Source organism: Dromiciops gliroides, chromosome 1, assembly GCF_019393635.1.
Source record: "Dromiciops gliroides isolate mDroGli1 chromosome 1, mDroGli1.pri, whole genome shotgun sequence".
Classification (NCBI taxonomy): domain Eukaryota; kingdom Metazoa; phylum Chordata; class Mammalia; order Microbiotheria; family Microbiotheriidae; genus Dromiciops; species Dromiciops gliroides.
This window is the reverse complement of record NC_057861.1, coordinates 415,937,556-415,950,513: the sequence shown is the minus strand read 5'-3', so window position 1 is coordinate 415,950,513 and position 12,958 is coordinate 415,937,556. Positions and strand designations below refer to the sequence as shown.

At 39.4% G+C, this 12,958-nt stretch overlaps 1 protein-coding gene across 2 annotated transcripts in view; it reads left to right on the top strand.

The window, feature by feature from the left end:
- The window catches only part of EGFLAM (EGF like, fibronectin type III and laminin G domains), a 252,965-nt gene that overhangs the window by 88,290 nt on the left and 151,717 nt on the right, over positions 1-12,958 (top strand). For both annotated transcript variants that reach the window (XM_043975361.1, XM_043975360.1), the window contains exons 2-4: positions 3,378-3,487; positions 4,132-4,215; positions 6,623-6,649. In XM_043975361.1, coding sequence (XP_043831296.1) covers positions 3,378-3,487; positions 4,132-4,215; positions 6,623-6,649 — 221 coding nt within the window. The remainder of the gene's footprint in view (positions 1-3,377; positions 3,488-4,131; positions 4,216-6,622; positions 6,650-12,958) is intronic.

Below are 12,958 nucleotides of genomic sequence, written 5' to 3'. Positions count from 1 at the left end.
GAGGCCGAGTCCAAATCCTGCTCCAGACACCAGACAACCCACCCTGTTTGCTCCACAAAGAACAGGGATACACAAAAAATAAATGCTTTACAAATACCATCCCTTCATATGCGTTTCAGACCTGTGTCCTCTGTGTATTCCTTGCTGAAAGTTCTTATGAGTTGGAAGTATTATTTTCTCATGTATGACTGTAAACAGTTTAATCTTTTAATGTTCCTCATGATTTCTTTTTCCTGTTTACCTTTTTATTATTCTCCAGGGTCTTGTATTTGAAAGTCAAATTTTCTATTCAGTTCAGGTCTTTGCATCACAAATACCTGAAAGTCCTCTTTTTCATTGAAATTCCATTTTTTCCTCTGAAAGATTATACTCAATTTTGCTGGGTATGCAATTTTTGGCTGTAGTCCCAGTTCCTTTGCCCTCTGGAATATCATATTCCATGCCCTCTGGTCCTTTAATGTAGAAGCTGCTACATCTTGCTTTATCCTTATTGGAGCTCCACAGTATTTGAATTCCTTTTTCTCTTGCAATATTTTCTCCTTGACCTGGGAGTTCTGGAATTGGGCTATAATATTCCTGGAGGTTTTCCTTTTGGGATCTCTTTCAGGAGGTGATTGGTGGATTCTTTCAATTTCTATTTTAGCTTCTGCTTCTAGAATATCAGGGCAATTTTCCCTCACAATCTCTTGGAGGATGGTGTCTAAGCTTTTGTTTTGGTCATGGTTTTCAGGTAGTCCAATGATTTTCAAATTATCTCTCCTGGTTTTATTTTCCAGGTCAGCTGTTTTTCCAAGGAGATATTTCACATTGCCCTCTATTTTTTCATTCAGTTGGATTTGCTTTACTGTGTCTTGGTTTCTCATAAGGCCACTAGCTTCCATTTTTTCAATCTTAATTCTTAGGCAATTATTTTCATCAGACAGTTTTTTAATCTCCTTTTCCATTTGGTTTTTCAAGCTGTTGACTTTTTTCTCATGACTCTGCTGCATCTCTCTCATTTCTCTTTCCATTCTTTCCTCCTTCTCTCTACATCTTCCTTCTATCTCTCCTATTTTCTCTTCAAAGTCTCTTTTCAGAGCTTCCATAGCCTGAGACAAGTTCATATTTTTCTTGGAAGCTTTGGATGTAGGGGTCCTGTGGTTGATTTCCTCATCTGATAGTGCCCCCTTGATCTTCCTTGTGGCTGAAAAAGCTTCTATAATTCTGAACTTTCTTTGCTTGCTCATCTTTTAATTGATTTTAAACTCTACGGGGGAGAGGGGGTGGAGCTTCTTCTTGGCTCTACTCCTGTTCCCAGCTTCAGAGGGTTCCAGCTGTTCTGGTTTGAGGGAGGGCAGGTTTTGCTCTCACCTGGCCTGTTCTCTGGTTTGGAGATAACCTCAAACCTACTTATTAAACAACCAAGCAGCCAACCAGAAAAGCTTTCTGTTGTCTGGTTCTTAGCTTCTAGGAGCCTGTGCACCTCCCCCACCTGAGCCTCCTGCCTCTCAGGATTTCTTCCTTGCCCCCCCCCCCACAGCCAGATTCTTCCCCTGTCCAGCTGGTACCCCTGCAGTTTCCACCCCCTCCTCCAGCCAATCAGCCCTCTCACCTGACCACATGCTCAGCTCCAGAAGACGCTTGTGCTGTAGCCAATTCAGAGACTCCAGGGTAAATTCCTCTGGTGATGTGTCTGGTGTGTCTGTCAGCAGGATCGTGGGGTTAGACTTTACTCGTGGTCCAGCACAGTCCCCTGAAATCTATCTATAGCTGGTGAATAATCTCAGTCCCTATTTTTGTGTGTTTTTCTGCTTCAGGGGTTCTTTTATTGCTGTTTTTGGGCTGATTGTATCAGGAGCTCTGTGAGTTTAATGTCTTTCCTCCACCATCTTGGCTCCACCCACCCTCCTTTTGTCTTTAAATATCAATTCTTTCAGAATCCTTCCTCTACATTGAATTCTTCCATGTGACAGAGAAAAATAGATATAGTGGGAAACACATCAACTCTGTCTGACAATTTATGCAATTCTGCAAATCACTAGTTCTCCACTTCTGGAAAGAGGTGAGAGAGGTGCATTTTTTTTTGACTCTTCTTTGATACCAAACTTGGTCATTATATTCACAGAATAGTATTTCCTGTTTTTCCCCTGCCTATCTACCAGCCTGAGGGAGAGCTATTTCAGTAGAAACTACATTTGTTTTTTCTGTTACTTAGATTTCCTTTCAGTGAACTTGTTATAGGCATGGTGGATATGATTCTCTTGGTTCTGCATATTTTGCTCTGCATCAGGTCGTAGAAATTTTCCAGAGTAGTTATGAATTCCTTATATTTGACTTTTCTTAATGCATGATACTATTCTGTTATATTCACATACAATAGTTTTTTTAATCCATTCCCCAGTTGAAGGAAGGGCAACCATTTTGGTTTCCACGTCTTTGCTACCATAAAAAGTATGAGTATGCTTTTTGTAGGTGCATGCATGTAAGTATATATGCTATTTATACTATGAGCATGTTGGTATGTATTGGACTTTTGTTTTTGTCTATGACTTCTTTATGATATATATGGAGTGATAGGATTGCTGTGACAAAGGATAATAAAAAATTTAATCACTTTTCTTGCATAGTTCCTAATTGATAGGTAGATACATTCATCACTCCTCCAGAAGTGTATAAGTAGGCTTGTCTTCCCATAAACATTCCAAAATTGACTGTTCCTAACTTTTTTATAACTTGTGTTCTTGCATTTATCAAGCATGGGTCTGTTATTTAGATCTGAACTCTCAATTGCTGAATGTGACACAAAGGACAGTTCACTATAACAGATTCTCCTTAAAGTATCTATAAAACATTGAAGGAAACTCTCCCTTGCATTATTTCTGACAGGAAAAGTAACTAGTGCTTTTCTCAGAGGAATGCATTGTATGCTCTCCTACAGATCTGTGGATGAATATGATTATTGTTAAAAGTTTTTATTCTACATAGGGTCTGATAAGTCCTTCTAACCACTTCTTTCCTTCCAGCTTTAAGTTTACTCTGTGTCCCTTTAAACTCAGGAATAAATGGATCAATGGTAGGTGATCTTAAAGTCCCAATTTAGTATGTAACTAAGCTCCTGGCAGGGGTGAACTAGAAAGTGTCAGCCATCCTCTCCCAAGTCTTTTGTGTGGATCTCTGGGACTTCAGAGTCAATGGAAGGGATTTGCTCATGAAACCTGAGTTAATTTTCCAGAAAACAAAAATAAAACAAATCCAACATGACAAAATACAGATGAGTATGTAGCTTTCTTTGAAAACTATATGGCTTTGAATTTTGGCTAGGTTTCTAGATATTTACTTGTTACCAGATAAGACCTCCCTTGCACCTTCTAACACAGCGTCCTTTTGTTCTGAGGTAGGCAGGCTGGGTCCCCCTGTTAATATCCTGCTGGATTCTTTCAACTGTTCAGCTTTTCAAGTTCAATGGAGAATGCCACATCATCAAACCAGTCTCATCACTGGGTATACTGTGAGTATATAAGCTTATTGATTTTTTTGAAGTACAATGTCTGACTTCCTAATATATCTGTCAACCCTCTCCTTCCCTCCTGTCCCTGTGTGAGCCTTTCTTATGTGAGCAACCCAAATTCTAGTATGAACACTTCTCTGAATGGTCCCCATTCTTCTAGTAGCCTTGAAGTGAGGGCAAAAACAGGTTGTACTTGCCCATTCATTAAAAGTTACAACTGTGTTAGTCAAACATCTATGTGGTGCCTATATGATTTATAGCTTTAGGCCAGGTTTAATAGTGGTGGCAGATATGGTCCCTACCATAAAGTCTGGGAGGACAAAGCAAGTATGTATGAAACATGTAGAGAACTACTGAAAACTACCCTACTGGTAAATGAAAAATAATGTCAACCCTGAATAGCTAGGTAATCAGAGAGCAGAAAGGAAAATTTTTCAGGGAAAACCACCTATATAATATGACCTGAAGTTGGGCACCATGTAAATAAAGTGTATGGGAGGATGGGGGAGGAGGAGGGGATGCAGAGGGAGCAATGAAATGTGAGAAATTAATTTGCTACAGCTATTAGTGAAATTAGAGCAGGATGTATTCTGTAAGAAAACCTTTGCACTGCTGTTGACCTCAGTTCACTATATTTCTTCAAGGTGTTTTACTCTGAAGCTGGGGAAGACAAGCACATACACCAGATGTCACAAGATGTGCCTCTCAATGAGGACATGATCAATATGGTGAGTAGCCCCCATAGCTGGCAACTTGAATACAATATGAACGTCACTACCCATAAGGACGCTCTTGATAACTAGCAGTGGGAATTGGAATGTCTTTTTTCCTTTATGAAAGTGTATGTTTTTCTCAAATTTACATGTTGGAGACATGGGAGACTACTAGGTAAGGATGTTGTGTATACCATCAGATGAAGTCATTGTATCTGATAGTTGGGTTTATTTTTCTTTCTCTCCTTAATTGTTTTCTTTGAAGTTTCAGTCTGGAGGAATGGGGTGGGGTTTCATTCTCTTTTATTTCCCAAGATGACAGTGATATAATGACAAAAGTCATCAATGCAATGTATTTTTTAAAAATAAAATACAATTTGTGTGTTGTGTGCCTCCAAATGCTCAGTCACTTGTAGAAAATATAACAGTTTAAATTGTCCTATTACCCATCTCCACTCCTTTTTGTCAATGGTCCTGAAAACAACTTCTTTATAGCTGCTTTTTCCTTCTCATAAAGTTCAATTTTGATCTCAGAATTAACTCCCAGGAAAGCTTTATAAGTAAAAATGACAAATCTGAACATTCCCCACTGCCTGAAGAGACAATGAAGAGAACAATGTATTTTCAAGTATATTTTTAATGGTCCTATCTTTGATTTTTTTTTTCTCTTTCCTATTATCCTCTCCTATTTTCCTACAGTTTTCTTCAGTTTTCCATTTTGAGCAAATTTTTCTTCTTAGATATTTTCTTTTCACCCTAAATTTTAATTTGGGGGGGATATACTTTGTTTTTTCATCAATCTCATTTCCAAAGCTATTCTTCTCCCCCGTCCCCCCACAAAGCAAGCCATGCTTTATAATTCACGTTCAGTCTTTCCAGTTGTGTCTTACTCTTCATGACTCTGTTTGGGGTCCTCTTGGCAGAGATACTGGAATGGTTTGCCATCTCCTTCACTAGTTCATTTTACAGATGAGGAAATGGAGGCAAACAGGATTAAGTGACTTACCCACAGTCACTATGCAGCTACCAAGTGTTTGAGGCTGTATTTGAACTCAGAAAGAGGAGTCTTCATGACTCCAGGCTCAGCGTTCCATGCACTATGTTGCCACCTAGATGCCCATCCTTTATAATAAACTATTAAAAAGAAAAAACAAAACAAAAAACTACTCACTAAATAAACTACTCACTTCTCCTCCTCCTCCTCCTCTTCCTCCTCCCTCCCTCCCTCCTTCCCTCCCTCTCTCTCTCTCTCCCCTCCTCCTGTACAGCTAAGTGGGGCCACTGAAATAGGGCCTGCTCCCATCTAAATGAGACTGGACAAAAGATTATGATAGTGGCCTCAAGGCCTTGAAGAGAAAAATATTCCTATTGTTATCTTTCAACACAAGACTTTCCTTCCAGATTTTGGTCTTTTTTTCTCATCCTGCTAATGTCAACAACCATTTATTGTGTGACTAACTCTTGTTGTTCCCAGTTTAAGGAACTAGCTTGGGGCTAATTGGTAGGGGGGGTATAAGCAGAATTATATGATGTGGTCCCTTTCTGTGAGCTGCCAAGAGCCATATTGGAAAGAGAAGATATGAAACAGAGAGCAGCATAGGTCTTTAAGGAATAGTCATTAAATACTGAATTACAGGTCATTGACAGCAAATGTTATAGGGAGTTTCGAGAAGGAAGGGATTAGTGTGGACTGTACTAATCAAGGAAGATTTTTGTGGAAACAGGAACTTGAGGGAGCATAAGGTGCTGAATTCAAAATCATAATATCCCAGCTAGATTTAGAACTCGAAGGGTTGTTGAAGTCCATCAAGTCCATTTTACAGATGAGGAAACTGACACACAGAAAAGTGATGTGACTTGCCTGGGATCACAAAACCAGAAAATCTCTAATCCTTGATTTGAATTCAGGTTTTCCTGACTCCAGGTCCAGTGTCCTTTCCACCAAACCACCTTGTTGGCTTGCTGCATTACCTAGATACTATTTGTGTGATTCTGGGTAAATCACTTAATTTGTCTGGATCTCAGTTTCCTCTGTGGTCATAGATTTAAAGGTGAAAAAGGGACATTAGAGCTCATATAGTCAAACCACCTCATTTTACAGAAAAGGAAATTGAGGCACAGAAAGGTTACTCAAGGTCAAACTGACAGCGGTGACATCTAAAATGGAGATAATAACACTATTATTTATGTCCTTGTGGGCTTTTCTGTGATGAAAGCACTTTATAGATAAGAAAGGACTCGAGTGAGTTACAGAATTGCAAGGAAGGTGTCTGGACTGACTGGAGCAGAAGGCTTCCATAGGAATGATGTGAGTTTCCAGCTTTAGCTTGGGCACTAGCATAGTTGGTTTGCAGACTGACCTTGAGGCTTTCGACGTCCCCTCATCCTTCATGCTGTTGTTTCTTTTCTTTCCCCTCTACAGGGTCAACTTGATGACCAGGCAGCTTTTGTAAGTATGCTTTAAATGCTAATGTATCCATGATGCAACTCTAGGAGTGTAGGTGGTCTCTTCTCATCAACATATTGAAGTTGGCAGACACCCTTCTGATATTTATTAATCAGAAAGACCAACCAGACAGTGCTTATCTCTAGTGAGAGCAGAGACCATGGAGTGTACAAGGTGAATTTTTAATCATTAAAAAAATAAGCCTCTCTTAGCCTTGCTGTGTGATGCTTCAGCTCACATGACAATATAAGCATAAGAGGCCCATTTTTTCAAAGATTGAAATAATTTAATCTCTGTCTTGAAGCCAGGTGATATAGATTGGAAGAGAGAGAAAATATTTAAACTGGTAAAGTGTCACGGTGTTCTTTTTTTTTTTTTTTAATCTTTTCCTTCCTTTCCTTTCTCTCACTCCCCCTGAACTTTTGCTGCACACAGTCTCAATTAAGTTAGATGTTTCTGCAGGATGTAGTCAATTCAACCAAACAAGACTTGTTTTTTGAAATTAGGACTTAGAGCCTGCAAACTGCAAAGGAAAGATTTAAGGTGAAAATGGTGGGCTTGATTTTCTTGCCTGAGTGCCAGAGAGTGGACTGGACTGACAACCAGTTGCTCTGGGTCAGTTAATAAAATGGCCTTAATAACTTGACTTGTTTGGAGTTCGGATCCTTTGTTTTATGATCCATCCACAGGAATTCATTGAGTGGAAAGAGCACTAGATTTTAAGTCAGTGGATGCAGGGTCCATTCCTATCTCTGTCATTTCCTATATGACCTTGGGAAAGCTAATTAACTTTTCTGGACCTCAGTGTCCTAATCTGTGAAATGAATGGCTTGAACTTTGTTGTTGTTCAGTTATTTCAGTCAAAAAAAAAAACCAAAACCCTGACCTTTTTAAATAACTGTATGATTCTGGATAAGTCACTTCTCAAAGCCTCTGGTACCTCATTTATAAAATGGGTATGATAATAATGGGATCATCTACTTCACACGATTATTGTGGGGGGCAATTTTGTAAACTTTAAAGTACAATCTTCAGTTATGCAATCTATTAAATGTTAGACTCCATTCAAATCAGTTCAGTCTAATCCAGTCTAATTCAACTTTATTAAGCAAATACACTGGGTACAAAAACAAACTAAAAACAGCTCTGCCCTTGGAGAGCTTACATTCTAGCTCAGGGGAAAGAACATGTACATACACATACATACATACATACATATATGCACATATAAAATTTGCTAGGGTAGGAATATCAAAGGGGGAAGAAAAACAAAATTGAACAGTAGACAAAACTGAATTAGAATGTTAGTTAACTCCTAACTAATGCTATCTTCATAGGGCACTTTGTTTAGTCAATCAGTCAACAAACCTTTATTTCGCACTTACTGTCTATCTGCAACTGCACTAAGCCCTGGGGATACAAAGGAATGCAAAAGCAGGTTCCTTGCTCACATTCTAATGGGGGAGGAAGCAGGCAGACAACTATTATGTAAGTACAAGACATACACAGAAGAAATGCAAGGTAATCTCAGAGGGAAGAAGACACTAACAGTGGGGGTAGCTGGGAAACACTTCTTATAGAAGTTGGAATTTGAGCTGAATCTTGAAGGAAGCCAGGAGCTCCATGGAGGTGAAGGGTACGAGTTATGGGGGACTGCCAATATAAAGGCATAGGGTTGTTAGATGTGTCATGTGGGAGGAACTTACAAGCAAAGCAATGATCCTAGACTGTAGAGTATGTATAGTTGTTCACTTCATTCAGTCATGTCCAACTTTTTGTCACTCCATTCTTGGCAAAGATACTGAAGCGGTTTGCCATTTCCTTCTCCCTCCCATTTTACAAATGAGGAAACTGAGGCAAGCAGAGTTAAGGGACTTGCCCAGGGTCACACAGCTAGTGTCTGAGGCCAGATTTGAACTCAGAAAGAGGAGTCTTCCTGACTCCAGGCCAGGTCTTCTATCTGTTGTATGAAGACTTGAAAGGTAGGAAGGGACCAGGTAGGGAAGGGCTTTAAAAGCCAATCATAGGACTCCATATTTGATTCCAGAAGCAATAGGGAGCCATTGGAGTCTTGAGGAGAGGGAGTTACCTTTGTCAGACTTTAGGATGATCACTTTGGTAACTGAGTGGAGGATGGATTCTAGTGGGGAGACATTTGAGGCAGGGGGAACAACCAAAAATTCTGTTCCTCTCCAAAAAAAAAAAATATCTTCACAGGTAAATTACATGACTGGAAGGAGAGACGAGACATCTTGTAGCTTCATTTTCACAAGCATATAGCATAGATCCCAGTGGGGCAGGAGAGCTGAGCAGCAAGAAACCACATAGTTAATTGGTGCAGAAGAGTACAGGCGATTTACATTCAAATCCCACAAGCAAAAAACCTCTTGAATAGACTTTCTTGTCTTTCTACTAACTGCAAAATAAGGGGATTTTGGCTGTGCTAAATGAAGATCAGAGAACTGTACATGCAGAAAGATAGCATGTAATTAAGACATAATCCGTGCTATTGCAGGAGAAAGGGATATGCCAGACCCATTTCAGACCATTGTTATAGACACTTATTGTCAACCATGTGCTGGGTGCTAGGGATATGAAGATGGAGGAAAACATAGTCCTTACCCTCAAGGATCTTACATTCTATCTTTTTTTTTAGGGTGGGAGGGCGGGACATTTGGCATTAGTGACTTGCCCAGGGTCACACAGCTAATAAGTGCCTGAGGCCAGATTTGGACTCAGGTCCTTCTGATTACAAGACCAGTACCCTATCCACTGCACCACATTCGATCTTTCAAATACCTATGTTGTGAAATAAAATCCTACCAAAACTTAAAAGAGTTAGAATGACTTTAGGCAAATGTATCAGGTAGTTGAGCTCATGAGGGCAACTGAAGCAGCTGCTTAAAAGGAAGTCTCTCTTGTATTTAGCCTGGCACATCTGCCTCCTTGACTTTAGATTAGCAGAGTGCAGGCATTTAAAGGACTGTTTTATAGATCTTGAGTGTTTGTGGTCACTCAATCAGAGTGGCTGCTGTATGGGCATTTGTTCTCCTGGAATGCAGAGTACAGTGGCCTGGTTGTTGGAAGTGGCCGAGATACCCTAAGGAGAGCTTCTACAAAAGAGGAGGATACTGAGGAAAATCTATTCAGTCTAAATGCAAGGGGTTAGAATAGCAATAAGGGCCTCAGTTCAGGCAGATTCCCAGGGAGAAGCCAGTGGTTGACTGGGGTCCTCTTATATAATTCTCATCCTTTTGTGAATCTCCAGGAAATAGCACAGCCTATTCTCATGCTTTATTTCTCTCTCTCCTCTCCTCTGCTGGTCTCCTATTGCAATGGCCTTGCAGTGTTTTTTGACAAAATGTTCCCCAAAGCACAAATTATATAATTTTGTGATAAACATTTTCTTGAATGTTTATGTTCACTATGTCTCTTGTTTATTCTCAAAAAGTAAGTTACTTATTGGTCATTCCTAGTGATCCTTAAAAGATGCAAAAGAATCCTGGATTGGGGGAGAGGTCTACCTCAGACACATTAGTTGCTCCAGGTTTCTTTTGCATACATAGAGCAAATAGGAGCAGAAGATCACACCATTTGGAACAAGAAGGACCCTAGATCCTCTAATACAATATTCTTATTTAACAGAAGAAGAAATCAAGGCCAAGACATTAGATAATGTCATCCAATTATTATTTAAGGAAATGTTAAGAGGAAAAATAACATTTAGAAGTCACTCTAAGCATTTTTAGGAAATTCTAGAAAAAGGCAAACTGGTATTATTTTATTATAGCAAAGTCCTGTCTTGGGTAGGAAAAAAAAATTGTTGAAGGTGACCTGAGTCTTAGCTCCTGTGTATAATTCCAGTGATTCATTTTTTCTTCATTCTATTCTTCAAGACAAAACAAAGGTTAAATAGACAACAAGATCATAGGTAGAAACAAGACTGAAAGAAGTAGCTTAGCTTGTTTTGAGATTTTCATTCCATTAAAAATTTTTTTCTTTTTTTTCTAATTAAAAAAAAAACTTTATCTAGGTTGGTGCAAATCTGAAATAATGAATAATGGACAGTTAGATAACCAGGATTAGTCTGATGTTTCATCAAGGAATTAAGATTTATCACTTCAGTAATGAAGTCAGCTAGATAAGAGGAGGGATATTAGAGAAGGAAATGAGCAATTAGATGGCCAAATTCTGCTCCTTACTTTACAACCTCCAGGTGAGGGATTGCTTTCTTCTAGCCTAGAGTTTAGCTCACTGCCTTGCACATAGTAGGCAGTTATTGAATATTGAATTGAATTAAATTGAAATGTCAGGCTCCTAGCACAGGAAAATAAATGGACTCTGATTCCAAAACTTTTGGCCTTAAGTGAAAAATAGCTAACTTCCCATAGCAGAGAGAGAATTTTTTTTTTAATTCCCACATGAGAACTTTCTGGATATAAAGATTTTCCTAATTTTTTAAAAAGTGAAAACCTTGTCTTTTTGATTTGTAAACTTGAGTAGACCCAGGGCAATCTGATCTTGAAGGTTCTTAGTAAATATTTTTGGTAATTTGCACATTTCTTAATCTTTTCCACCCATGTATCAGAGAACTTTACACTCAGGGAGAGTGTTTAATGTTAACATTCGGTACATACTGGCTGAACTCTAATTTACGGCTTATAATGATTTTTGCAGACCACATCTTTAATTCATATGGTTTTATGATTTTTTAGGAGAAGAGGAACATGAAACAGACGGCTTTGAAATATTTTAGTTGGTCTAGAAGAGAAATTCTGTTTGCATTGGGAGTTTCAGGGGTTGGAAAGGAAGGGCTGGAAAGGACACAAAACCCTCTAGCCTTTTGGCCTCCTTAACTGGAAATGGAGAAATGGATGGATTATGGGACTGCTGTAAGTGATAGCAGGAGATGGGATTTGGAGCAAAGAGGGTGAAAAGCAGCAGAAGAAGAGATGAACTGCACAGTAGTGGTTCCCCTTGTTCCAAAAATGCCTGTGAGACATGGGAGTAGCTAGAAAATCCTGGCTACTTCTCAAAAACAACTTTATTTCCTCATCCTGAAACTATGACTCCTGTTATTTCTTGCATTGGATTAGACAGAATAATATTATTTGAATGGGTTCAACTTCCATCTCTTCCACACAGAGCTTGTAAAATTCATGGACGAGGGAAATTCAGTGTCGAGTTCAGAGAACAGGAGGAGTCCATTTTAGCTGGAAAGGTTTATGAAGGAAGCTAATAGGAAATAAGGAGGTAGGATCAATCAGTAAACACTTATTAATTGCCTACTATGCATCAGGCACTGCGGTAAGCTCTAGGGATACAAAAAGAGGCAAAAAACATGCCCTCAAGGAGGTTGAGACAACATGTAAACAAAGATGTGCAAAACAATCTATATACAAGAAAAATTAGAAATAATTAATGGAGAGAAAGCACTAGAATTAAGAGGTCTTAGGAAAGGCTTCCTGTAAGAGATGGGATTTTAGTTGGGACTTAAAGCCTGGGAACTTAATAGACAGAGGTGAGGAGGGAGAGAGTTCCAGGGATGGAGGACAGAAAAAGAAATTGTCTGGACCCTTAGAGATGGAGTGTCTTGTTCATGGAGCAACCAGGAGACCGGTGTCACTGGATTAAAGAGTATGTGGCAGGGAGTAAGGTGTATGAAAACTAGAAAGGTAGGAAGGGGCTAATAGAGCATTTTGTATTTGATAGCCAAGGAAATAGGGAACTACTGGAGTTTATTGACTGGGAGGATGATGGGTAAAACCAGCACTTTAGGAAGATCACTTAGGGGAATGGAAGATGGATTGGAGTGGGGGAAACTTGAAGCAGGCAGACCCACCAGCAGGCTACTGTAATAATCCAGGTGATGAGGGCCCAAAATAGAGTGGTGGCAGTGTCAGAGGAGAGAAAGGGGCATATTCAGATGTTGCTAAGGTAAATTTGACAGGTCATGACATCAAATTGGGTATGAGGGCTGAGAGATCATGAGGAGTGGAGAATGACTTCTAGGCCATGAGCCTCAGGAACTGGGATTGCCCTCTACAGTAATAGGAAAGGTAATAGGGGAAGAGGTTTTAGGGGAAAAGATAATGGGTTTCTATTTTGGATATATTGAACTTTAGACATCCAGTTTGAGATGTTTGAAAGGCAGCTGGAGCCAGAAGCAGGTAAGAGCCAGATAGTGGAAGGCCTTCAATGCTGGGCTGAGGAGTTTACAAATGTAAATGTATGGGGAGTCACTGACATGGTAGACAAGTGCCTTAGGAAAGTTATTTTGGCAAACCTGTTGGATAGATTGGAAAGAGGACA